The sequence below is a fragment of the Schistocerca cancellata genome, chromosome 3 (genome assembly GCF_023864275.1).
Source record: "Schistocerca cancellata isolate TAMUIC-IGC-003103 chromosome 3, iqSchCanc2.1, whole genome shotgun sequence".
Classification (NCBI taxonomy): Eukaryota; Metazoa; Arthropoda; class Insecta; order Orthoptera; family Acrididae; genus Schistocerca; species Schistocerca cancellata.
Genome location: NC_064628.1, coordinates 506853489 through 506879638, shown reverse-complemented (window position 1 = coordinate 506879638; position 26150 = coordinate 506853489). Strand labels below are relative to the sequence as shown.

General features: G+C 37.8%; 1 protein-coding gene across 1 annotated transcript in view; it reads left to right on the top strand.

Annotated features, from left to right (window-relative positions):
- LOC126175286 (4-hydroxybutyrate coenzyme A transferase) overlaps positions 1-3752 on the top strand; it is a 140637-nt gene extending 136885 nt beyond the window's left edge. Inside the window, exons 5-9 of the mRNA XM_049921950.1 lie at positions 109-297; positions 1697-1912; positions 1993-2130; positions 2220-2348; positions 2747-3752. Of these exons, the coding sequence (XP_049777907.1) occupies positions 109-297; positions 1697-1912; positions 1993-2130; positions 2220-2348; positions 2747-2931 (857 nt within the window). The 3' untranslated portion in view covers positions 2932-3752. The remainder of the gene's footprint in view (positions 1-108; positions 298-1696; positions 1913-1992; positions 2131-2219; positions 2349-2746) is intronic.
- The last annotated feature ends 22398 nt before the right edge of the window (positions 3753-26150 follow it).

The following is a 26150-nucleotide window of genomic DNA, read 5'->3' as shown; positions in this document are numbered from 1 at the left end:
ACTTCTACGAGAGACAGCCACATTTACTGCTTTTTGTATTAGTGTTATGTGTAACAAACATTTAGTTCTTCACATAAAGTGTGATGGAAATAATAATTTTTGTTCTAGCACATGTTAATTGCCATATGCCCCGCACATTTGGTGATGCTCTGGTGCACGTGTCCCATTTTGATTACGCTGTGAAAATGGATTGTCCATTGCCTGAACATGGAGGTCAACCACCCAATGAAGAAGAAACTAAGATTGGACAACACATTGCTTCAAACCTTGTTTGTGATGGTGCTACTCTTCAGATGGGTGAGATCTTTCAAAAGAAATTTAGTGTTGTTTACATACATTAATTTATCTCACACTCTTATGTGATTTCTTCCCCTGTAGGAAGAAAGAAAACCGATTTTTGTAGTTATTTTCTTATAACTACTACCTTGTCTCATAACAGTTGGATAATATAGTACATTCTTGGGAAGAAAAATGTTTGGTTTTTGTTTTTCACTAATGTTTACTTTTTATGAACCTCAAGCATGATACAGGAAAAATGGGTCAGCAACTTACTTGTGCTAAACTACTGTTTGTAACTCTGTTAAAATCACCGTGAGAAATACCCTTTATTTGTGGGGGCTAGTTTTGGACACACCATCAGTTTTCAATCAATCACCTCTGTCATAATTATTGAAACATAGTATGACCAGTATGTTTGTAAGTAGCTACAGTTGGCAATCAAGAGTTGTCACACAGCATCAGGGTGGGTGCTGTATGGTGGCAAGAAGCAATGAGATTATGTTGTAGGTGATTTTGCATGTGTTAATCATGTTTGCCAACTTGGGCTGTTTGCAAATGTTCTGGTTTATTATGTTTCACTATTTATGACTAAGGTGATTGTTTGATAATGGACACCATTTCCAAATCTAGTCTTTGCAAACAAAAGACATTTCTAATTGCAACTACAATAGAGTAACAAATAATAGTTGTAATGTTTATTTTTGTCAGTGAGGTGAAGAAGAAGAAAATTTTTGAATGGACGTAAGATGATGACAGAAACACCTGCTTGGCCACCCTTGCTGGGGCAATCATCATTATTTGAATATTATTCCACTAGATTTTCTGTCAAAAACAAACTTTTTACTTGACATATTAGTTCATATTTAGCCAGTTTTGTTTCTGTAGTAAGATGCAAAAACGTTTATTGTAAATGTTTTTCTTAGTTCGTCTACTTAAGTTTACTGTCTGTTTCTGAAAAAGCTCAGAGTAATTGCAGAGATCCTTATTAACAGCTTGGGTGTTCCATCAAACTTAAATCACACCATGCAGAAATGGTGAGCTTTCAGTACTGACATAGTTTTCTAAAATTGTGTGTGTATGCAAATTCTTGTAATTATATTCATCTGTGTACTTTTATGAAGAGAAAAATAGCACTGGCAGTACCAGTAATGTTTATAGTTTATGTCTTTTTTTAGTGATGCTGTGTGACAAGCACTTTTTAAAATCTTGATTACCTTGTAAGTGGGCACTAACAGATTTTAACTACAGAATGCTCCATTACTTAAGCTCAAAAAATTTCAAACAGTCACTTACATAGTTTTAAAACAAAATAAGAAAAGACAGCTTTTTAAATAGCTATTACAAATGAAAAGTTACATTAAAATGCAGATTCTCTCTCACTATTAATGATGGGTGAATTATTCCTTTTTCTCTTCAGGTATTGGTAGTATACCGGATGCAGTTCTGAATGCTTTGGGAAACCATAAAGATCTAGGCATCCACTCTGAAATGTTCAGCGTTGGTTTGGTAGACTTAGTAGCGAAGGGTTGCGTTACTAACAATCGCAAAACAATTCACAAAGGAAAAATAATTGGCAGTTTTCTAATTGGAACAAAGAAACTGTATGATTTTGTTGATGATAATCCATTCATAGGTAAGATGAATAAATGGAAACATGTTTTCACATTAGTTTACTATAATGCGAGAAGTTAATAAGCTTTTGGTTACTTACAGAAATGAAAGAAGTGGATTATGTGAACAACACTAAAATTGTTGCTCAGAATCCAAACATGACTGCTATAAATTCGTGTATTGAAGTTGATCTTACTGGTCAAGTAGTATCAGACTCTATAGGAACAAGAATGTATTCAGGTAAGGATGACGTCCAGGAAATTTCTATGAGCCCTATTATGTCATGTTTCAACTTCAAAACAGAAATTCTGGAATAATTTATGTTGCAGGTTTTGGTGGACAAGTAGATTTCATCAGAGGTGCAGGAGAAGCTCTTGATGGTAAAGGCAAACCAATAATTGCTCTCCCATCTGTAACCAAGAAGAATGAATCCAAAATTGTACCTATTATCAAACCTGGTAAGTGATGTTTATACTGAAGTTTGGATTGTTTCTGTTGTTACTGTTTGTGCTTGTTAATAAACATGTAGTTTGATTTAAGAACATGACAGATTTCGAGAGGAGTTATCTGTTTAGATCACTAGCAGATGTACTCTAAGAAATTATAAGTGTTTCATGTTCATCAGTGTTGTTCTCATCATACATATGCCTACATATACAGTGCACAGGGCAAAAACAAAGTATCGCCCATTACCTACTCTATGATCAGTTAATCTGTATTCTTGCATTGTAGCCATGAATAACAAACTGCAGAAACATCAAAATTCTAAATATAATTTGTGATAGATTAACGTTTACAAGTAGTGTAATACGCTGCAAAAATTAAGTGTTAAAAATGAGAAACTTTCTATTCTTAGGTGCTGGTGTTGTAACAACAAGAGCTCATGTTCATTATGTGGTGACAGAGCATGGAATTGCTGAACTGTTTGGCAAGACTTTGCGCCAGCGAGCATATGAATTGATTAAAATAGCTCATCCAAATCATCGGCAAGCTTTGGAGAAAGCAGCATTTGACAGATTGAAAGTTATGCCTGCACCCTGAACTGTTATAAAAACTTGTGCATTTACTTGTTCGAATAATAAAGGCATTAGATTGCCACTAAACAGAACTTGCCAGAACAATAGTAACTGCAGCAAACACAATGTAAATGAAGAGGAAGAAATAGTCCATAGCATGATTGCAAGCCAGTGAAACTTGATTGAAATATTTTAGGTTTAAGTCATACTACACATCAAATTTTTTTAAATTTTATATGAAATCATTTCAAAATGTGTGTTTTTGAGTGTAATAGGTAATCATTGTGAAAACTAAATTATCTGTTAAATGTGCAGTTCAATATGTTATTGTTCACTCATGTTATTTTAGGTGAATCATTAAAAATTAAGACTTGGATATATAATATGTAATTATAATAATTTTAGATCTGAATTTTAATCCAAGGTGATGAAGACTGTTTAGCTGACACAGACATAATAATTCTGCCTTCCACTGTTAAAACACTTAGTTGGTGCTAAAACAGTGGAATGGCCCTTCGTGGCTTCAAGTGTAACAAAGGATACTGCATAAAGTTCAAAATGCAGTTTTTATTTCTCATGATCTGCAAATAAAACACTTGAAGGCTTCTACCTGGTTAAGAGCAATAACAGTTCAGTAGATTATTGTGGTCCATCACAATGTTCAGTTTCTTTGCTTAAACATTGTATACCTGTTACAAAGATTTTGAAGAGAACATGAAAATAAGCTTGTCTTAGCCCCTTTACTTGCTTGTTAAAATAAATGTTTGAGCTTTTATGTGATGTTTAATATATTATTTTCCACTGTAAATTATGTGTCATGAAATATAGTCAAACAACTGTCAAACATATTATTGTTTAAATTTTGCTGTAGGAATGTGCATCTGCATGGAGATGAGGTGGTTGGCAAAATATTTCACTTTGTATTAAATACTTTTTAGAACCTATAAATCTGGAAGATTATTAATATAAAATTCAAATTCTGAAATATGTAATTTTAACAGCTTCAGTCTTCAAATGAATTAGATCAAAGGCTTCCAAAAAGTAGTGCATAAGACTGTGTGCAACTCCTTACTTATCAGGCACAAGGTAGATGTGAACTTCTGTCACCAACAAAGAGTAAAGGAACATCCTCTTACTACATTCCTATGAATGTTACGAAAAAGTCGAGGAAAGAGTTACTGCGCAGGTTGTGTTCCACTCTTATAACAGTTTGTCTGGTTCCAGTTGTAATGTAATCCTTTTTTTATTTTGTAAGTTTATATCTCTTCCTCCTGCAATCAGACGAACAAAAATGAAATATGTGTAGTATTTTTGATACTTGAAAAAAGTGTCAATTAAAAAATTTCAGATTTACAGTATATTTGCCACATGGATAGCGTTAAGTATTATGGTGCTGCTTCAGAGGCGGGAGGTGTGCCACCCCTGGATCGAACTGCCCGGCAGATTAACATCGAGGGTTGGTGTGCCAGCCAGTCAAAGTGTGGTTGATGTGATTTTCCACATCCCCCTAAGTGAATAATGGGCTGGTTCGCAAGTCATGCATCAGTCACATGATTTGCAAACGTTTAGAAGACTTCCATCCACTTGGACATATGTAACATTACATGCAGACAGTTGGATACACTTACTGTGACCTGGGGGGGAAATGGACTGGCAACAGCATGGGCATCTTACCATCCTTAAACTAACCACCCTAAATTCATTCATAACCTTGATAACTCTGGCCCGATGCAGGACAAAGGCACAAGAAAAAAAATAGGTGGTTTATAGCATTTTGAAGTTTTTCGTTTTGGATGTGGAGGAAATATGACAAAGTACACCACACCTTAACTTTGAAGGAGTAATCATATGCCGTTTGATGGAATATTGATAAATGACATTTACAGTTTACTTTCTTCGAAATTATGAAAGTGTATGAACAAAAATTAATACATAATGCCATATTTTGTATGAAATGGATCAACAAATTATCATATTGCACAGTGGTCCATGTAAGTGGAAGTGGAAAGAAAAAAAAAAAAAAAAAAAAAAAAGTTCGAAAGGATGGTATCTGAGCTTATAAAGGGAAGCATATGTGTATACTTACATGAACAATTTGACAAAGATTAAAAATATGTTTATATCTGTCACTATAAACGTGGAAACTTATCCATATCTGAAATTTCAAAGAACAGATGGTGACAATACTCCTCTATTTTGAGGACAGTTACCACCAAATCTCCTGAGAAACACAGTATTATTCAGTTGTCACCAAGATTGGTGGCTATAACAGAGTTTTATACTTGTATCCTGCATCTAGATGAAATTTGAAGGAAGTACACTGAAACATATTTAATAGAGATCTTGAGAAACATTTGACATATCACTACAGCCACTGAGAAACGTATTCCAATAACATAGAACAAAGCTAAACCTTGAGGTCATTAGATAAGAGTAACATTTTTGTGGTGAAGTTTCGTTAAAGTCGATGACATAGTGGCATAACTCTTTGGTTCTCTCAAAGTTTCATTGATGCAGTCCAAAAATAAAACTAGACATAAACTACCATCCACACAGCTTTCAAACAATCCAAGCGGACTCAAGCAAACTTTTTCTGGTTTACTCATTAAATGAATCTCATATCAGTTCTGAAAATTGCATAGGAAAGTGAATAGTTGAACTTTCAAAAATTGCTAGTGAGAGAGATAGAGAATGTCATATCTATTCTAAGAAGCTAAAGGTGCTTGAAAATCAAAACCCATCATAATTCTAAGTCTCCAGAGGTTTTAGCAGCACACAACTCTGAAGCTCTTGACAATGTGGGTACAGAAGTGGCTCCACACTCTGATGAGGAATAAATTCTGAAATATGTCAGTCTGCAGCATTATAAAAGTTACTAAAATAAAAAATGAGCTTGTGTAGTGCCTGCTGATCAGACTGAAAGTATGTCTCCAAAACAATGTTATATGGATAGTACGGTAAACTTAAACAGCTCAGAAATTTGTTGTCTTGAAAATTTGTAGAGCCTGATAAATCTTCCAGGGTAAGGACTACTCATAATTACAACAAGTATGTTCCCTTTTTCTTATATACTCCTCTGTGTATGTAATTTCCAAAGCAGGAAGTACATTTCTGAAAAGAATTTGTTAGGGTTTCTTTGCGATCCATTCATGTATGGGGCGCAGGAAGGAAGACTGTCCGAATGTCTCTGTGTGTGCTGTAAATTATTATCGTCTTATCCTCATGATCCCTATGTGAGTGATACACAGGGGATGGTATTTTATTCCTGGAGCCATCATTTAAAGCCGATTCTTGAAACTTCGTTAGTAGACATTCTCAGGATAGTTTATGCATGTTTTCAAGTGTCTTCCAGTTTAGTTTCTTCAGTATCTCTGTGTTAGTCTTCCACAGATCAGACAAACATGTGACTATTTGTGCTACCTTTCTTTGTATAAGTTAAATATCTCCTATTAATCCTATTTGGTACAGATCTCTCACACTTCAGCAGTACTCCAGAACAGGTTACACGAGTGATTTGTAAGTAATCTCCTTTGTAGAGTGATTGCACTTTCTCAGGATTCTACCTATAAACTGAAGTCTACCACCTGCTGTATCCACGACTGAGCCTATGTGATCATTCCATTCTATATCTCTACAAAGTGTTGCATCCAGGTATTTGTAAGAGTTTACCAATTCAAACAGTGGCTCATTGGTATTATAGTCATAGCATACTATGCTTTTTTTTCATTTTGTGAAGTGCACAATTTTACATTTTTTAATATTTAGAGAAAACTGACAATCCTTACCCCATTTTGAAATCTTCAGAAGATCTGATTGAATATTTATGCAGCTTCTTTCAGACAGTACTTCATTAGAGATAACTGCATCATCTGCAAAAAGATGGACATTATTAATATGGTATGCAAGGTCTTGTGTATACAACATGAACAGTAAGGTTCCCAACACACTTCACTCAGGCACACCTGCATTAATTTCTCATCTGATGACGACTCTCTATCCAAGATAACGTGTTGTGTCCTCCCTACCAAAAAGTCCTCAATCCAGCCACAAATTTCACTTGATACCCCATATGATCATACTTTTGACAATAAGCATAGATGTGGTACTGAGTCACATGCTTTTGGAAATTAAGAAACATTGCATCTACCTTGTTTCCTTGATCCAAAACTTTGGGTATGTCATGTGTGAAAAGTGCGAGTTGGGTTTCACATCATCACTGCTGATTGGCATGGAGGAAGTCATTCAGTTTGAGATACCTCATTATGTTTGAGTTCAGCATATGTTCTAAGATTCTACAACAAATGGATGTCAAGGATATTGGATGGTAGTCCTTGTAGACAAGTCTGATCTGCCCCTTTTTTTGCCAGGAATGGGGCATTGTTTTTTGTTAAGGTAGGTCATAGTTAGAATGGGGGCTAATTCAGTGGAAAATTCAGTATAGAATCTGGGCCCTATAGCTTTGTTCATTTGTAAAGAGTTCACCTGTTTAACACCACTGACACTGATACTTACTTCACTCTTCCTTTCAGTGGTGTTCCTTTGTAAAGGAACACATGAAAACAGAGTTCTAAACTCTTCAGGTTTTGCTTTACTACTCTCAATTTCAATTCTTGTCTCATTCACTAGGGACTGAACACTAACTTTGGTGCCACTAACAGCTGTTCATATGACCAGAATTTCTTTGGGTTTTGTGAATTGTCATTCGATAATATTCTGCTACGGTACTCGCTGAAGGCTTCATGAGCATCTATCACTCCCTTGACAGTCAAACACGTTTCATTCAGCATCTCTATATCTATATAGCTTTTTTTTTTTTTTTTTTTTTTTTTTTTTTTTTTTTTTTTTTTTTTTTTTTTTTTTTTTTTTTTTTTTTAACAACTGTTATGCAGTAGTCTTCGTTTCTCTAGAAGTGTCTTTACAGAGACTGTATACCGTAAGGGGTCCCTCCGATTATGAATTGTCCTACTGGGTATGTATCAATCCAGTGTTGGTCAACTATTTTTTTTTTAATATCAGTGATAGTTTCTCTACATGCTCCTGCCCTGTGCTAAAAGTTTCAAGTTTTTCATTAAGACCTACTGATTTTTATCTAGTTTACCGAATATACATACGTTTCTGCTTGTTCTAGGTGCCCTTTGTACTTTGGTAATCCTTGTTGCCACAATCACATCATGGTCCCTGATATCAGTTTTGATGTAGATATCTTCAAAAAAGTCAGGTCTATTTCTTGCCATTAGATCAGATATATTGCCATTAAGAGTGTGACTCTGAACTATCCATTGTAGGTTATTCTTCATTAAAAGCATTGTTTCACAGGGTGTCTTATCATGCCCCAATTGTTGGATGATTAAGGTCTCCTCTGTATGACTGGGGAACTTGCATGCAAGTGAACTGAGGTTTTCTCTAAAGTTTTTGGTTACATCAGGAGATTATTGTGTTGGGTGTTAGAAGGATCCAATTACTATTTTATGCCAACCCCTGATACTGATTCTTGCTAAACAGTCTCACTTGCAACTTCAGTTTCTATCTTGGTGGGTTTGAATTTCTTCTTCACTACAACAAATACACCACCTCTATTTCCCTATCTTTTTGATATACACTTAAATGTCACTGCTGTCAATTTCAGGTTTCGGACATAATTTCGTATCTAGTATTATGCGAGCTTCATTGCTTTTGAGAAGTGCGTCGAACTCTAGCACTTTGTTGTGAATGCTTTGGTAACTGACCATTAGGATTTTAATACACGCACCTGTAGGAGGCATTTATTTCTATCTTACACTGATACTACTTGGTTGACAATGATTGGCACTTGTCCCAGCTTGTTCTAAATTGATTTTAATAATGGAGCCTGTCCTGTCATTCAGAATGTTTTTTAATAGTAAAATGCGAATGATTGATTAAGCATCTTACACCACTCCACAGGTGCAGTGCTTAGCAGTTGAGGTTAAGATACCAAATTATGTCAAGATCACAGACTAATAGTTTTGTCTAGATGACTGCAGCTGCCACTCAACTGATTAAACTATTGGAAAACATGCTTTTACATAGAAACACACTATATAAGTTTGAAATTTAAATTTCCATTTTGACCTGTACACAAACATTTGCATCATTGACCTGAAAATGTTGGCATGTGAACCAGATAAGTGTTCAGATTTGACCACTTGCCTGAGATGAAAAGAAAACTTGGTCTGTGGGCTGCTCTTATTTGAGCTATTCAGATACAAAAATAGTCAAACTTTCATACTTATTAGTATGATGATGCACCCTGTATGGGCTGGCTGCATGCAAGGGTTTGTTGGGAAGATTGTCATAAAGTCATTAAACCCTTACCTGAGGCAAGTTGTACCACTACTGCTGTAACTTATCCTTGATATCCTGGATACTAGCACTGACGTCCAGGATGGTCCCAAATATGCTGTGCTGGGGACAGATCTTGGGAACTTGCTGGCCATGGGAATACTGTAACATCACTTAGACAATTCACAGTGCCAGATGCCATGTGTGGATGAGCATTGTCCTGTTCAAAAATAGCACCACAGTATTGTCACGTGAGAGGTAAAATACGAGTATGAAGGATGTTCATGACCTAACGCTGTGTTGTCAATTCTTTTGATCGGTATCCGCAAAGACACGAAATTGTACCCAATGGCTCGCCGCAGTATGACTCAAAAGGAACACTGCTGTGGTTAAATGCCTTCCCAAAATGCTGGAAAAATGTAACCTCACTCTGTTGCCACCATACTTGTCAATTAAAAAGTTCAGAACCACAACGCGCCACTGAAAGGAATGCGATGGCATTGATCAGCAGTCTATGCTACCTGGTCACAGCCACACTCCAAACATGGTCACATGTGTTACAGAGTTAAATGTTGCATAAATGTGGGGCAATAATTCCTTAGTCCAGCTGCTGCTAGTCACTGACAAATGGTGAAGGATGAAACAGAATGTTGTAGGGAGACTATTATTTGTTCTTTGATGGCAGGCACAGATGTGAAGGGGTTATGGAATGCTTGGCTCCCAGTATTACGATAGGTCCTTCTGGTGGTCAGTCATAGTTGACCGGAATCTTTGTCACAACTGAATCCCCCACAAATCTGGATATTACAAGATTTGATCAGGCTGACCAAATTGAGACTCAGAATGAGGCCCCTTCCAAACGATAAGAAGAGCATCTGGCTCCCTCTACCACTAACATTGCCAAATCAAGAATAACATTCTGAACCTGTGAATGTATGGGACAAGGCTAGGAAATCCTGATTGGCAAATTTGATCTAGCTGCCTTACAAATAATTGGAATTACATCCAAGGAAAGTTCTTATGACAGCATGTTAGGATATACCTCAAATAATTTTGTGCTATCTTCTCCTCTTCTCCCTCTCTCTCTCTCTCTCTCTCTCTCTCTCTCTCTCTCTCTCTCTCTCTCTCTCTCTATCCCTCCCATGATCCCCTCCGCTGCAACCTGCCCCCTCCTGTCTTGCAGCTGAATCATTTCATCAAGCTGCCATGGATGGGGGCTGGGGGCTGTGAGAGAAAAATAGAGAGCTGTTGGTTTAACTGTGCTAGTCCTATGGATACAGTTTTCATTCTTGTTATGGAGGCTCAATTTTCCATTATCTAAAACTTAAAATATCTGCAGCATGCTATGATAAAATTTTGTGCGTGATGCAGAATGACAACAGGTGACTAAATGTAAATTCTCATTATTTGTTTCCACAAAGCTTGGCAGAAGAGATTTGCATTCTTCAAAATTCTTTATTATAGTATTATTCTGATTGGAATCTATGGGAGAGGAGGAACTCTTGCTGTAAAAAAGATACTAGAATTTTGGGTTCTCCATAGGTTCTTTTAGTGTGGATTCAGCACATCACTGCACTCTTGAAAACATCTTTACTTAAATCATCTTTACTCTGAATACTTGAAGGTATCTTTTCAATTTGGGCAAGGCCATTACATTACTTTGAGGTACAGTAACCTCAGATTTAGCCTTAAAGAGCCCATGCATCTTTGAATTATTCTAAACTACAAAGAGGTTTCTATTACACCAAGCTGAAAGTTTCGATCTGGAAGTCTCCAAGGAGGTTGCAAATACACTCCTGGAAATGGAAAAAAGAACACATTGACACCGGTGTGTCAGACCCACCATACTTGCTCCGGACACTGCGAGAGGGCTGTACAAGCAATGATCACACACCAGGAACCGCGGTGTTGGCCGTCGAATGGCGCTAGCTGCGCAGCATTTGTGCACCGCCGCCGTCAGTGTCAGCCAGTTTGCTGTGGCATACGGAGCTCCATCGCAGTCTTTAACACTGGTAGCATGCCGCGACAGTGTGGACGTGAACCGTATGTGCAGTTGACGGACTTTGAGCAAGGGCGTATAGTGGGCATGCGGGAGGCCGGGTGGACGTACCGCCGAATTGCTCAACACGTGGGGCGTGAGGTCTCCACAGTATATCGATGTTGTCGCCAGTGGTCGGCGGAAGGTGCATGTGCCCGTCGACCTGGGACCGGACCGCAATGACGCACGGATGCACGCCAAGACCGTAGGATCCTACGCAGTGCCGTAGGGGACCGCACCGCCACTTCCCAGCAAATTAGGGACACTGTTGCTCCTGGGGTATCGGCGAGGACCATTCGCAACCGTCTCCATGAAGCTGGGCTACGGTCCCGCACATCGTTAGGCCGTCTTCCGCTCACGCCCCAACATCGTGCAGCCCGCCTCCAGTGGTGTCGCGACAGGCGTGAATGGAGGGACGAATGGAGACGTGTCGTCTTCAGCGATGAGAGTCGCTTCTGCCTTGGTGCCAATGATGGTCGTATGCGTGTTTGGCGCCGTGCAGGTGAGCGCCACAATCAGGACTGCATACGACCGAGGCACACAGGGCCAACACCCGGCATCATGGTGTGGGGAGCGATCCCCTACACTGGCCGTACGGCACTGCTGATCGTCGAGGGGACACTGAATAGTGCACGGTACATCCAAACCGTCATCGAACCCATCGTTCTACCATTCCTAGACCGGCAAGGGAACTTGCTGTTCCAACAGGACAATGCACGTCCGCATGTATCCCGTGCCACCCAACGTGCTCTAGAAGGTGTAAGTCAACTACCCTGGCCAGCAAGATCTCCGGATCTGTCCCCCATTGAGCATGTTTGGGACTGGATGAAGCGTCGTCTCACGCGGTCTGCACGTCCAGCACGAACGCTGGTCCAACTGAGGCGCCAGGTGGAAATGGCATGGCAAGCCGTTCCACAGGACTACATCCAGCATCTCTACGATCGTCTCCATGGGAGAATAGCAGCCTGCATTGCTGCGAAAGGTGGATATACACTGTACTAGTGCCGACATTGTGCATGCTCTGTTGCCTGTGTCTATGTGCCTGTGGTTCTGTCAGTGTGATCATGTGATGTATCTGACCCCAGGAATGTGTCAATAAGTTTCCCCTTCCTGGGACAATGAATTCACGGTGTTCTTGTTTCAATTTCCAGGAGTGTATGTTGGGAGGTTGCTTTTGTTGTATACTTTGATAAACCTGTGTGTTCATATGTGTTCTATGTTTTAATATTTAAATTATGAGAAACTGCTCTTAATTTTGATGATTAACTGATGTATTTGTCTTATTTGAAGAGAAATTAACAATTCCTGTACAACCAGGATGCCTTTCATGATGAACTTTATTATATTATCAGTTCACTATTTGTACACTATCGTATCAAATGTACCTGAACACTAATTAGTAAAGATTAATATGGGGCGTATCCACCTTTTGCCTTTGACAGCTTGACCTTGCCTGGGGACATTTTTGGTTGAATTTTATGTGTGTCTATGGAGAAATGGTAGCCCATTCTTCCTCAAGAATATTTTTGTCTGCAAACTATTCCCTCACAGATGCTTCTTTGACAGGAGGCAAGAATATGCAGCTCACACAATCGTTATTGCCAGTCTGTTCCTCCACTGTACACAGTACACAATGCTGTAAAGTGTGTTTATATCCTTCCAAATTTGATGTTTTCTTAAGCACATTGAGGTGATCTCACCATAACCATGAAACACACCCCCATATCCCGTGTACTGCACTATTGCTCTGATGCTATAGTAGGTAATTTTCTCCAGGCATTCACCAAATCCCTGCTCTTCCATCTGTTTGCCAGGTGGCATAGCATGACTCATCCCTCAAAGTATCTTGTTTCCTGTCACCCACTGTGCAGTGATGCTGCTCTTTACACCACTTCAAAGGTCACTTAACACTGACCACAGAAATGTTTAGCTTTTGAGGTGCTGCTCAACAATTGTAACCCTACATATTTAAATCGTGTGCACTGCTGATAGCTCTTTGGAACTCAATTTTTTACAACCACACTCTGCAGTGCTTAATGATCCCTGTCCTTCAGTATATGAGATCTGTCTGATCTTGGTTTAGTTGTGGTTGTACCTTCGTATTTCCACTTCAGTCAAAACATCAACAGTTGAGTTGGGCATTTTTAGAAGGGTTGAAATGTCCCTGATGAGTTTATTACTCGGGCGGCATCCAATGACTAGTCTGCATTCAAAGTCCCTGTGCTCTTCTGTCTGTTCCAGTAAGTTGTTAACACTTCTTTACTGACAATGCAGTATTCCCCACTTCTTGTACTGATGGATCCACCTCTCACTACATCTAAGGGTTAATTCTGCATTATATAGGGATGTCTGGACACTTTCTATCGAATAGCGCATTTAATTACCTTAAAGATTCCAAGCTTCTTACAATATCCTTCAGTGTGTCCAAAAGGAAAGTAACTGCCAAGAGATTATGAGAACCCACATATGATGTAGAAGTGTCCACTGCAAGCAGGAATTATGCTGGGCACAATGTTTAGTATGCTACATATTCCTCTGTAGTTGCTCTCAAGGAGAGGTCGCCAATGGTGGGATTGACATTTTGGAATTTTCTATATGGTGATGTAGGTTAGTTCCAATTATAACACCTTGCAGCTTTTCATCCTGATGGACTCTCATTTGCCAAAAAAGTTTCAGAATTTCACTGGTTCTGCAGTATAATGCTTAAGGTACTGGCCAACACATGCAAAATGTTGTAGGTTTAAATACTGTTAAGTGTGTTGAAATTTATTTTAAATCCTTATTTAAATGACTGATCATTTGTATGTAGTTAATTGGGTTAAATGTATTTTTCTATTCCTGTACCTTTGTTACCCATGATTTTAATCACCATGTTAACTTTCTCAATTCTCTCATTTTTTTTCTTATCGTTAATTTTTCCACTTGGAATCTTAGTTCACGTGAATTTAATTATTTTTGTGTATTAGCTTTGATTTATCATCCTAGATGTTTGTCCATGTTACTGCATTAATTACTTCTGTCTCTTATTTTGCTTTCATTTTGTTTCCTTTATAAACCCTTCTTTCTTTTAAATCTTAATCTATATTACTTCTTCCTTAATGAAATACAGATTTTTGTGTGTCAAATGTTTGTAGGATGATTACCATCCAAAAAAATAAAAACTTGTAACAAAAAATACATTTTTGACACCATTGTGCAGTCAATATAAATACATAATTTTGTCTTTTTTATAATGTGAGAAAGGAACAGAACTTAAAAATTTATATTCAGCTCAATTAATTGAATAAAAAGTAGGACCAAAGCCTTTTTGATAAAAATTCATAAATAAAAAATTTCAAAGCACCTAACAAGATTCAAACTATCAACATTTTACATGTGAGGCCTACAAAACCTGTCTGCTAAACATCCTTTTTATAGGCCAGTAGAGCATTATGTGAAATTCCAAAATGTCTAGTGGCAATTTCTCGCAAATGAGGGCCTGCCAATGTGAATGGCTGTGTTTGATACCCGGGACCTTAACCTACACCGTTGACTGTTGTCCTGTTGACAAAAACTATTTTTTGAGTACTTGTGATCTTACATCAGTTTGGCATAATAAGTTTATTCAGAACATTATGTAAAAAAAAAATATTGTATCTGAATGAGATGAAAATTACCTGTCAACGTTTTATTTCATGACATATCTCAGTGAAAGGATTCATGTAGTAATGATTCTTATGTGTGGCAGTTTCTGTTTCCAACAGACCAAGCTTGTCAATATTATCTTCCTCTTTTAGTGTGTTATAAGAGAATTAGATTGGCGTAGTGGCCTATGTTGTTAGACTGGTTTCCTGAAATATAAAAACTGATGAAACATTTACATTTAAAGAGTTTGTCAACCAAAGTCATCACTACAGGTGGGTCCCTCTTGTCTGGAGGCATGAGTGACTTTCCCTTCCTTTTTAGCTTCCCTAACCATCCCCCCTCTCCTTCCTGAGGAAGGAACTGTTAGTTCCGAAAGCTAGATACTGAGCGAGGTAGCGCAGTGGTTAGCACACTGGACTCGCATTCCAGAGGATGATGGTTCAAACCTATGTCTGACCATCCTGACTTAGGTTTTCTGTGATTTCCCTAAATTGCTTCAGGCAAATGCCAAGTGGTTCCTTTGAAAGGGCACAGCCGATTTCCATTGCCATCCTTACCTAATCAGGGCTTCTGCTTCATCTCTAATGACATTGTTGTTAATGGGACATTAAACATTAATTTCCTCCTCCGAAAGCTAGGTAGTGTTTCTCTTCTACTTCTGTGTGGCTCATGGCAGTACTACACATTCCTCCTATCTTTCAAGTAGTGGCCAACCATTGTCTCATTTATTAGTTTACATCATTATCCTATATCTTAAATATTTTTTTAAATTAAGGCAATGGGAAACAATGACATGACTAATTATAGATTTGGAGAATAAAATTTAATTCCTAAGATGTACAGGGTGGCCTGTAAGTCCTACTATCATTTCAATAAATCATAACATGGAAACTGTTGTAGATATTTGGTGGTGCTGTATTATGAAGCAGTTCTGTCTTTTGTTATGCCAGAATTTTAATGTGTGCGCCACTTGTTACTCGTAGACAGAACCAATCACTAATTACTTTGAAACTAATTAGATTTGCCTTTTGAGTGTGTATAAAATATTGTGGTGGCATATATCCCCTCCACTATACACCAGTATGTATTTCACCAATGCAATCATTCCCTGTTCTTTCCATTCTGTACTTATCCATTTCCTCTCTTATTTCTTGCAATTTGCAGGTCTCTTAAGGGGCCTCACATTCCATGATATCTATTTTCCTTCTTGTTAATCTTTTTCTTTGCCATGCCATCATCCTGTAATCCATATCCTTTCAAAGCAAACATGTGGTATCAGAAAAAATTCCATTTTGTGAGGTGGACGACCAGTGAGGTTGGTTTCCTTTACCTGTAGAACCCTCCCTGCCCTATGTGAGACATGATTCTTCTGGCTCTCATGGGAGAATGTAACATTATTAGCAGCAGTTAAAATTACTAGTGAATAAAGCCTGCATCTAAATTGTTATTATTGGAATCATTTTTTGGGCTTCTGTTTTTCCTGGTGATCTGATTAAAGCCAAAACATTCATTTTCTATAATTAATGTTCTTAGTTTAAAAAATCCAACTGCTTTACATATCTTTACAGTGGAGATAAATGCAGCACCCTACAATTCATTCAGAAAACTGAAAACCCAGTGACTGGTATTCACAGTAAACAGATACTCTTTTGTTCTTGTGTACAGTGTCAATAGCAACAGTGACAAATCTCGAAATGGATATCAATATTTCAGAATTATAGATCTGCAGTCAGCTCAGTGCTAAAATGGTGAATGGCCTTTTTTGTGTTGTAGAAAAGAGAGGCACAAATTGAATGATACATGGGGTTGAATTCATAGTTACTATGTTGAGCAGTGTGATTGATCATTGTATATCCAGTTTACGACTGTGAACTGTTTGACAATAGCATTTGATGCAGCGAGACTGGAGCACTTGTCTCTTACATTATTCTCTGCTGTATTTATTTCTGCAATGCCTGTAACACCAGTAGGATTGTGAATTGGAAATAAATCCAATACTCTGAAAATGTATCATTGATGGATAGTAGTTCTTGCAGATAAGACCTATCTCTGTTCAACTGGTACTGTCATTTTCCTATAAGTAAACTGTACCAGAATGAACCAACTTAGAGCTCCAGTGTGCTCCCTACTGGTTAGTAATGCCTTGGAATAAAATTTTGTACCTCTCTCATGGCTCTGTCTTCCTTCTAATTCTAGCCATTACTTGGATTTATTTCCCCATGTACACTGAATGGTTTGGTTTGAGCATTCAGGAAGTTCTAATACAAGTAGTAACATTAGTGACATATTTGATACCTCATAAGTTGTTCGTTGCTTACATCCCGGTGTTCATTATGTATCTGGTTAATGATTGCTAGCGGATTTGATCAATTTTTAAATAATTTAATTGTTAGTAGTCAGACTGGTAAGCATCATCATATTGCTAATTACAGACTCAACAGTTGTCACACAGTAAGTCAGTAATACACAAAAAACTTTGAAAAGTGTAACATAAGTTAAAAGTTGCTACATTGTAAAAACCATAATCAGTGAATGTTCCATTTGAAGTCAAACAATAGAAATTCCTGGATGGAGTAAGAATAATATGAAAAGGATAGATAGCTATTCACCAGGGAGGTGGTGAGTCGCAGACAGGCTCAATGAAAAAGACTGCTAAAATATTAAGCTTTATGGTGAAGTCATTCCTCAAATAGAAAATGTGCAGGCAGGTGGCCCCCCCCACCCCACCCCACAGGGCCACTGTCTTTGGTTCTTTGGTTGCTGGAGACCAAACCCTGAAGACAGTGGCCCTGTGCCTGTGTTTGTGTGTGTGTTTGTTTCTATTCCAGGAGAAAGACTTTGTTAGAAAGCTTAATATTTTAGCAGCCTTTTGTGACTCATTACCTCCTGTACGTGGCGACCAGCAAATGAGTGCTCAGTGTGAATTTCATACAAATAACAGTACTTGATGCTGACTGTATAGAACTTCACATGTAGAACTCAGAATGCAGATTGACAGAGGTATTGCCCACATTGCATATTTAAAAGCTGGTTTTCCAAAATAACTTTCAAAGCAGTTGTTTACTGATTTACTACCTAAGACAGGAATGACTGTCATATTATATAATTATTAGCTGAATATTCATCAAATGACAAAAATACTAGGTTTTATTTTTATGAGTGATTTTTCGGACATGCCCTTTAATTCCTGGGATTTAACAAAACATGCAAGATTTTCCTGTATAGTCAAATTTTATTTTTGTAATGTTTAATTAATTAATGTTATTTTACTAAAAGTATACACTTTCGGAAATAGAAAAAAAGTCAGCCAACAATACAGTATAATTTTAAGCCTCTAAAGTTCTTTATCTCTTCTGTCAATCATAATTTTGAATTAATGTATTTGTATTATTAGGTGAGTTTCAGGAAAGGTAAGCTGTTATTTAGAGAGAACGAACTTAGGGCTTTCAAACAGGGTGTGTCAGTACTAAAATGATTAATTATTGTTATGTGCAGATCTTAAGTGCATGTGGTTTAAGTGAATTGTAACTTTCTTTAGAGAAAAGTTTATATAGAGACTGTTATCAGCAGCTTGTCAATTATATCCTGAATAAAGACTGAGGAAGTCTACAAAGGAAATGGCAAACGTCAAGTAAAAACTAATAATGGGAGAGTGGAGTAGTATAGTGGATAAGGGAAGAAGAAATAACATAAGTGGTGGCTATGAACTGTGAAAGAGCAATGAAACGGGACTAACAACCTTCTGAGAAAGACTGGATCTCTGGATTGCTAATACTTAGTTTAAGCACCATCAGTGAAGATTATATATATGGAAAGCCCATGGTGATATTGCTACATATCAAATAGACTTTATCATAATCAGCTGGAGAGTCAAAAACCAAATTAATGTGGCAAAAACCTTCCCAGGAACGTATGGCAGTACAGACCATTAATTTACTCACAGCAAATATTAGGACAAAATTAAAGCATATTAAGAAAAGATAACAAATGAAAAAATTGGTTGTTGGAAAACAGAAGCATGAAAACTTTAAAAGTGAGTACGGTAACTATGTAAAAAATATACTGGAATCTGTAAGTTGAAGAACAGAAGTCACTTACGAGTAGAATACCATCGGGAACACAATCTTGGAAGGATCAGAAGTAGAAACTGGAGAAGTGGGAGGAACTAGGAGTAAGAAAGAGTGGGTAACAGGAAGTATTTCAGATAAAATGGATGGGCACAGGAAATTGAGAAACATTTTGGAATAAGGCAAAAGACAGTACAGATAATGGAACTCTAATCTGAGAAGATTAACTGACCAGGGAAGAGAGGATTGAATGAGAAAACAATGTTGAGGAATTACAAGAACTGGAAAAGAATGAAAAAGTCGAAGAAATATACAGAACAATGAAATATTTAGAGTACTAAGGAAAATAAGCAATCAAGAAGTATGTATAGAATGTGAGAACAAAGTTTGGATGGAGTATGTAAACGAAATACATGGTGCACAGTCAGATAACACCAGGCTGGTTTTGGAAGTTGAAAGAGAACAAAATGGAGAGAGAGAGAGAGAGAGAGAGAGAGAGAGAGAGAGAATAGGAACTGGGAAAACAAATTGAGGTTCTTTGGGAAAACAAAACATTGAACTGTGAGAGAATATTGTCTGAATAAATGGAAGTCTTAGATCCAGATTCACTTGCCAGATTGAGGTAGTGAACATAATTTATGTCACAGGAATTTTGGCCCAAGATCTATTAAGATCATTCTGATACCTTTACTTAAAAAATGCAACACAAAATAATATAAGTACTATAGGACAGTTAGTTTTCTCAGTTATGCTACAAAGGCTATGATGAAAGTCATGTTAAGGAGAACAGAAAAGAAAAGTGAAGAAGATAATGGTAAAGACCAGTTCATGTTTAGAAAGGGTAAAGAAACAATAGATGTTGCTGGTTGCCTGAGGAAGAATGACAGAAATGAACGAGATGGTGTATATTTGTTTTATCAACTGGGAGCAGCTATTTGATAGCCAACTGTAGAATACTATTGAGAATTCTAAAAGATACTTGCATAGAATGGAAAGGTAGAAGGTTAATGAAGGAGATGTACACAGTAGGAAACGGAGAGATGAGCATTAGGATTGGTGTAAGGCCCACTGGTACTGAAGCAGCTAGACATGCATGGAGAAAGAACAGATAGCTAAGGCTGTAGAGGATGCTAGAGGCATTGTAATTGGAAGAGAAAGGATAAAGACTATAAAACATGCAGTGTTGGCAGAATCGGAAGAGCTGCAGCAGATGTTTAACAGTATTGCAAGAAGGGATGAGGAGTATCGAAACAGAAGAGAGAAATAGACAAAAGTGATTTAAATAAGCAAGAAGAAATTGGCAGTTAACATGTTCTTAGATGGAAAAAAGACTTGGGAAGTTTAATGACATGGAATGGAAGTTGTACAGAAGAAATAAGAGGACAGTGTAATGTTACACAGCAGTGAATCGTGGACAGTGAAAAAGAATGGAGACATTTAGAAACTTTTGAACTACAGGTATGGAGAAGAATGCTTTAGGTGAAGTGGACTGACAAGACTTAATATTGAAAAAAAAATTGGGAAAGAAAGGAAATTATTGGAAGTGATCACAAAGAGGAGAGAAATCTTGGCTGAGCCATACTCTACGTAGGAATTGACTGCAGCAGAGGATTATAGAGAAAAAAAGGAAGGAATGAGAGGATGAGGTAGGAAGAGAATTTGAATAATGGACAACATTAGCACTGGATGAATGTACAGACAGATGAAGGCTGTTAAGAACAGAACACAGTAGAATGTCTCCAATTGAAACCTATCATAAATCACATGCACAGGAAGAGTAAGAGGAGGAGGAGGAGGAGGTGGTGGTGGTGGTGGTGGTGGTTTAGAAAAATACAACTTGAAACAGATCATGGAGGTTTCGTATGTAGATTATGTATTATGTAAAAGGAACATAAAAGGAAAATAATAGTATTGACATTAGGAGTGACTGATAGTGTTGCAGTTGGAAGCAGCTTTTTCCTCTAGATCAGTTTGTTCTACATTTCTTTGTGTGACAAGCAATCTTCCTTTAGAGCAACCTCTGCATATTGAAACTCCCTCACCACATCAAATCTGTAAGGGGAAGTCAATGAAAACCACACACACACACACACACACACACACACACACACACACACACACACACACCAATGGACCAGTGAATTGTTCCATTCAAATGTAATAGACACATGTGTTAAGACATTCTTCCTACTGGGAGATTTGATGATTAATTTCTGTTTTGTAGAGTGCAGTTGGCTGTTGATGAATCCACAATCACACCTCACTTCCTTGTCCAGCTGAAACTCAGATTGCCAAAGATGTGAAAATCACATGGTGGAACATTTGGGCTGTATGGAGGATGCTGCGGTCGTTTCCCGACCAAATTGCTGAAGCATAGGTGTAGTCCAATTTGGAGTGTGGGGGTGAGCATAATCATGCAATAGGATGATTCTCTCCAATGACATTCCTGGGTGTTTTGACTTTTAGCAAGCATTGCAATTTCTGCAAAACGTCTTCGTAGTGCTGTGCATTGATTGTGATTCCACACTTGAGGTATTCTGTGAGCATCGGGCCCCTGCAGTCGAAGGTGGTGGTCATCATGACATTACATGGTGCCAGCATTTTGAGCTGAAGGGCAAACAGCAAAAACAACATTGAAAACATCCCACATCTCTTTCAGCAAAGAAATACAAAGCTGTTCCCACAGACTGCAGGTGCCTTATGCTCGATGAGTTCCTTGATTGGGGAACCACAGTCAATGTGCAGCACTTTGTAGAAACTGTAACATGCTGTAAAGTCAAAATGCCAGGAATGCTGTCAGCAGAATTATCCTGTCACACGATAACACTTCCCACTCGCTGCCAATTGGACAAAGTCTATGCTTCAGCAATTTGATTGGGAAACACTGCAACATCCTGCTTTCATCCTGGACCTTTCACTGTGGAGTTTTTCACTTCATTGACGACCTGAAGAAAGATGTGTGGTCATTGGTTTCAGTTGGACAAGGTGGTGTGAGAATGGGTGTGGCTGCGGATCCATCAGCAGCCAACCATGTTCTATGAAACAGACATTGATAAATGTCTCAACACATGGGCTGCTTACTTTTGAATGGAACCATCCAGTGGTCCCATTGTCCAGGTGTTCAGTTTTCATTTGATTGCCCCACATACATTTTCACAAGAATAACACCTGACCCCATCTAAAATGTTCCTCTCCTACAGCTTTCCTAATTACACTGTTGGTATTGCAAAAGATTTCATTGACGAGGAGCTTGTTTCAGTAGGTTCAGACATATTTCATGTTTGTCATGTCCTTTTACCCTTGACATAAGAATATCATTGTTGACAAAGTACACAAAATTCCTTTCCCTTCACATTTGGACAATTAAATTTCATTCTTAAATTACATTTTACCATCCCGTGTGTTCTGAAACAAGAATTATAGAGTAAAGGACCCTTTGTTGAATCTTGCAATCCACCATTCCTCTGATAGAGGAAGGGGCCTGATAGCATCTGATTGTGAGATGAAAGGTGAACTTCCAATGCAAGTAACCCTAAACCTATGGGGTTAATATTAGGTAATACTGTAATGCATTATGAAATGGGATGGACAAATTAATTCAGTAATTTGCATGCAGTGTGAAGGGAGAATATTTTCTCATGAAAAACAATGGATTGTAAAGGATGTTAGCACAACCAGTTGCAGAGTATTGCTTAAACTTTAGGAGTCTGCATCAAGTAAGCATGGCAACAGACATCGAATAAATTCGGGAACATGCTACTATAATAGTATAGTATAGCCCAATATTCCTAGATTAAATATTACACTAAAATATATACAGTATCAACAAACATAACCAACTAAATGAAGTTCTTAGTGCTACATTGCTGACAAGCAGAATGGAGCAAAATCTGTTACTCTTAGACCACCAGAAAGCCAGTCAATTTACACTAGATGGAAATGCAATGATCAGGACACATGGAATACAGTATTCTATTCTAGGATGCAACCTACTGCCATTTGAATTGACAAGGAAAGTGAGGCAGAACTGCAGCTAAGAAATTCAACATTGACCAAACCAAAATATCTGTAAAACAGTAATTCAGAGCTGCTTCAACCACTCCTGTGCCTCATCACAGTAAAACAGAAATGATCTTAAATGGCCTTTACCAAGATATGGAGTTCACATCGGCCTCTGATAGAGGCAATGTCTTCTTCAACCCTGTGCCACACCAACCATCATTTAACTGTTACTGTCACGTGCAACCTTACTGAAAGTCGTGTCATTTGACATTGTCAAATATGGACATAAGCAATTTGTGGTGTTAAGACTGTGTATTCAGAAAAACCGTAATAGTAGATAGCAAATATTTCAATGAGTACTAGTTTTGGCTTATCAAAAATCCATCTTCAGATCCAGAATAAAAGGTCATCATATGTAATGCAAACTGACAGAATTAGATGGTTTCCTTATGTGGACACTGAGACAATGCTTGCCACATCATGTTATTTTCAATTATCTTCAGAGGTGGTAAAGTTAAGTTGTGATTCTGTAGAGTAGAGTCCATATCAATCACTGCTTGTGAAATTACTTGAGAATAACCACTATGTAAACTGCCAGATTCTGTTAGTGTGTAATACATATGCTGGCCTTTTGTTCTGGATCTGAAGATTGTTTGTTGATAAGCCAGAACTAATACTCAATAAAATTATGTTTTCAATCTGGACAATAAAGGATTTTACAGAATTCACAGCTTATTGAAAGTGATCAATACAGTTTACACCAGTGTGCTGTCCTCATTAAACAGCAAAGTAACTATTTTTTAACCAAGACCCCAGGTCTTCAGTTTCTTCCCAGCTTTCTACACCATCCATTTCTTCCCTGGGAGTCAGTTGGGTCAATGCCCAGAGTTTTTTAAAATATTAATATAGTATATTATTAACAATCACAACAACAAGAACTTATTTATTGGTTAAATAAACAAATTTCCCTGTTTCAAAACATTAGGCTAACAATGGAAAAAACCTAGGATGGAATTACGACAATATTATGAAAGGATAGATTGCTGCTCACGATATAGTGGAGATGTTGAATTGCAGACAGCCACAACAAAAATAATGGAAGACAAGTAAGCTTACAAACACACAGAAGTGTGTGTGGCTACTCTCTCCTTGCTGTCGACTGAGTGGTAGCATGCGTATGTGCTGGGCAGGGGGGTGGAGGGGAGGGGGCCAGTTGGGAGATGGCAGATAGGGTGAGGGCGAAGGGGGGATTGAGTGAGGAGAAGAGTGTATGGGTGGGTGAGGGAGGGCATGAGTGAAAACAACATCCACTTCAGTTTGTGTCTAGGAACAAGATTAAACAATTCACTATTTGAACCGATTTCTTAATCCGAAATGGGAAAAATGTGTTGGGCACAAACTAGCATTAGCAACTGAAAATTGGCAACTTTACAAGCATTTACCTTTTTTCCTTTGCTCTCATTGTCGTTACTGAATTATATGCAACTTAATTCTAAACTTTTCTTGTTGTCCGGAGTGGTTAGTATCACTTGATCTCTCTCTCTCTCTCTCTCTCTCTCTCTCTCTCTCTCTCTCTCTCTCTCACACACACACACACACACACACACACACACACACATTTATTTTTCACTGAAACAATTGCAAACATACTCTGGGAACCCCTCAATAAATGACATCTATAGCATCTCTCTGCAGATAACTGTCAATTGCAAGTGATTCTTTCATAAACAGAGAGAAGTTGTAATACTATAAAATGAAAGTGAAATGCACACAATAATTAGTAGGTGATCCTCGACATAAACAAATGTAATGTATTGTGCATGAATAGGTAGAATGATCCATTATTGTATGATTACAGAACAATCGCTGGAAGCAATTTACAGTCATTGAAAAACCTTGTATTCATTTGAAAATGCAATGACAATGCAGTAGGTTGTGGCTGTGGAGTGTTACTGAGAGGCCACAGTTTGCTTTGGCACATACCCCACAACCCAGTTGTTTATTCTAGTAACTGTGGTAGGATGTAGCCCATATAAAAAATGCGACAAGGATGATAAGGGAATTTACATTGAAATCCATGGAATAATGAAGTTATTTTTTGTTAAACTCTGTTGGCTAAATTTAGAGAAATGGTACTGGAGCAAAGTCTTGCCTCCACATCTCCCTGCAGATCATGAGAATGAGATAGAGAGATAAGAGTACTTACCAAGGTTGAGTATCTATACAGTCACGTTTCTTTCATCACCATACGAAAGTCGCTAACAGTGGTACAAAGACTTCATCATATACTGTATAATAGATTGTAGAGTATATTTGTACAGCTAGATTTAGAACTTAACATCTGATGAGCACTAAAATCATGAAACAGTTGTCTTTGCCTACATAAAATTACAAAAACATATTTTATTGACAAAAACAGATATACCTTACAGTTGGAGTATTTACTGAAAGTAAAATCAACATCTAGCTACTTTAAACTGATACCATTTTTTGTTCCTTACTTTTTAGCGTGGTGCAGGGGCTTGCTTGTGTGTCTCAGACACACACATGACTGCGCTGTTGGTGCAACAGTGTTGGATGTCTGTCTGTGAAGATGCCAGATTAACATATCATCACTCTAGAGAGGCAGCAGACTTACCAGTAGTTGCGGGGACAACAATTGGAATGATTAATTTATGTAGCCTTCTAACTTACACTAAAGTGACCTTGCTATGTTATAGTGGGAACGTCTGAATGTATTAGATTGGTGCATAAGTTCATAGCATTTTTGTTTTGAATGTTTGTGTTCCAGTTGCTGTGGGTTTATTTGACTGTATTTTTTTTTATTTGTAGTTCAGTGTTGCTGTTATAGTTTACATAGTGCTAATTTGTTATCTAGAGATAGTGGGTGAAGCTATTGGCACTAGAAAATGGAGTGCCAAGTTTATAAATTGGGATATTTATGATATATTCTTGTGTTTGAATTCAATAGAGGGGTGGCAGTAGCAGTCAACAGAAATACTTGTGCCATGTAAGGGGATCATGCCACTGGACAGAGCATGGCAAGAAAATGGTTTTCTCGTTTTAAGGAGGATCACTTAGACATTAGTGACTCTCCACATTCAGCAAGACCATTGGGGTTTGATGAGGATCTTTTAAACACATTAATCCACAATTATCCATGCCAGTGTACTCGAGAACTGGCAAATGTGATGAACTGTGATCATTTCACCA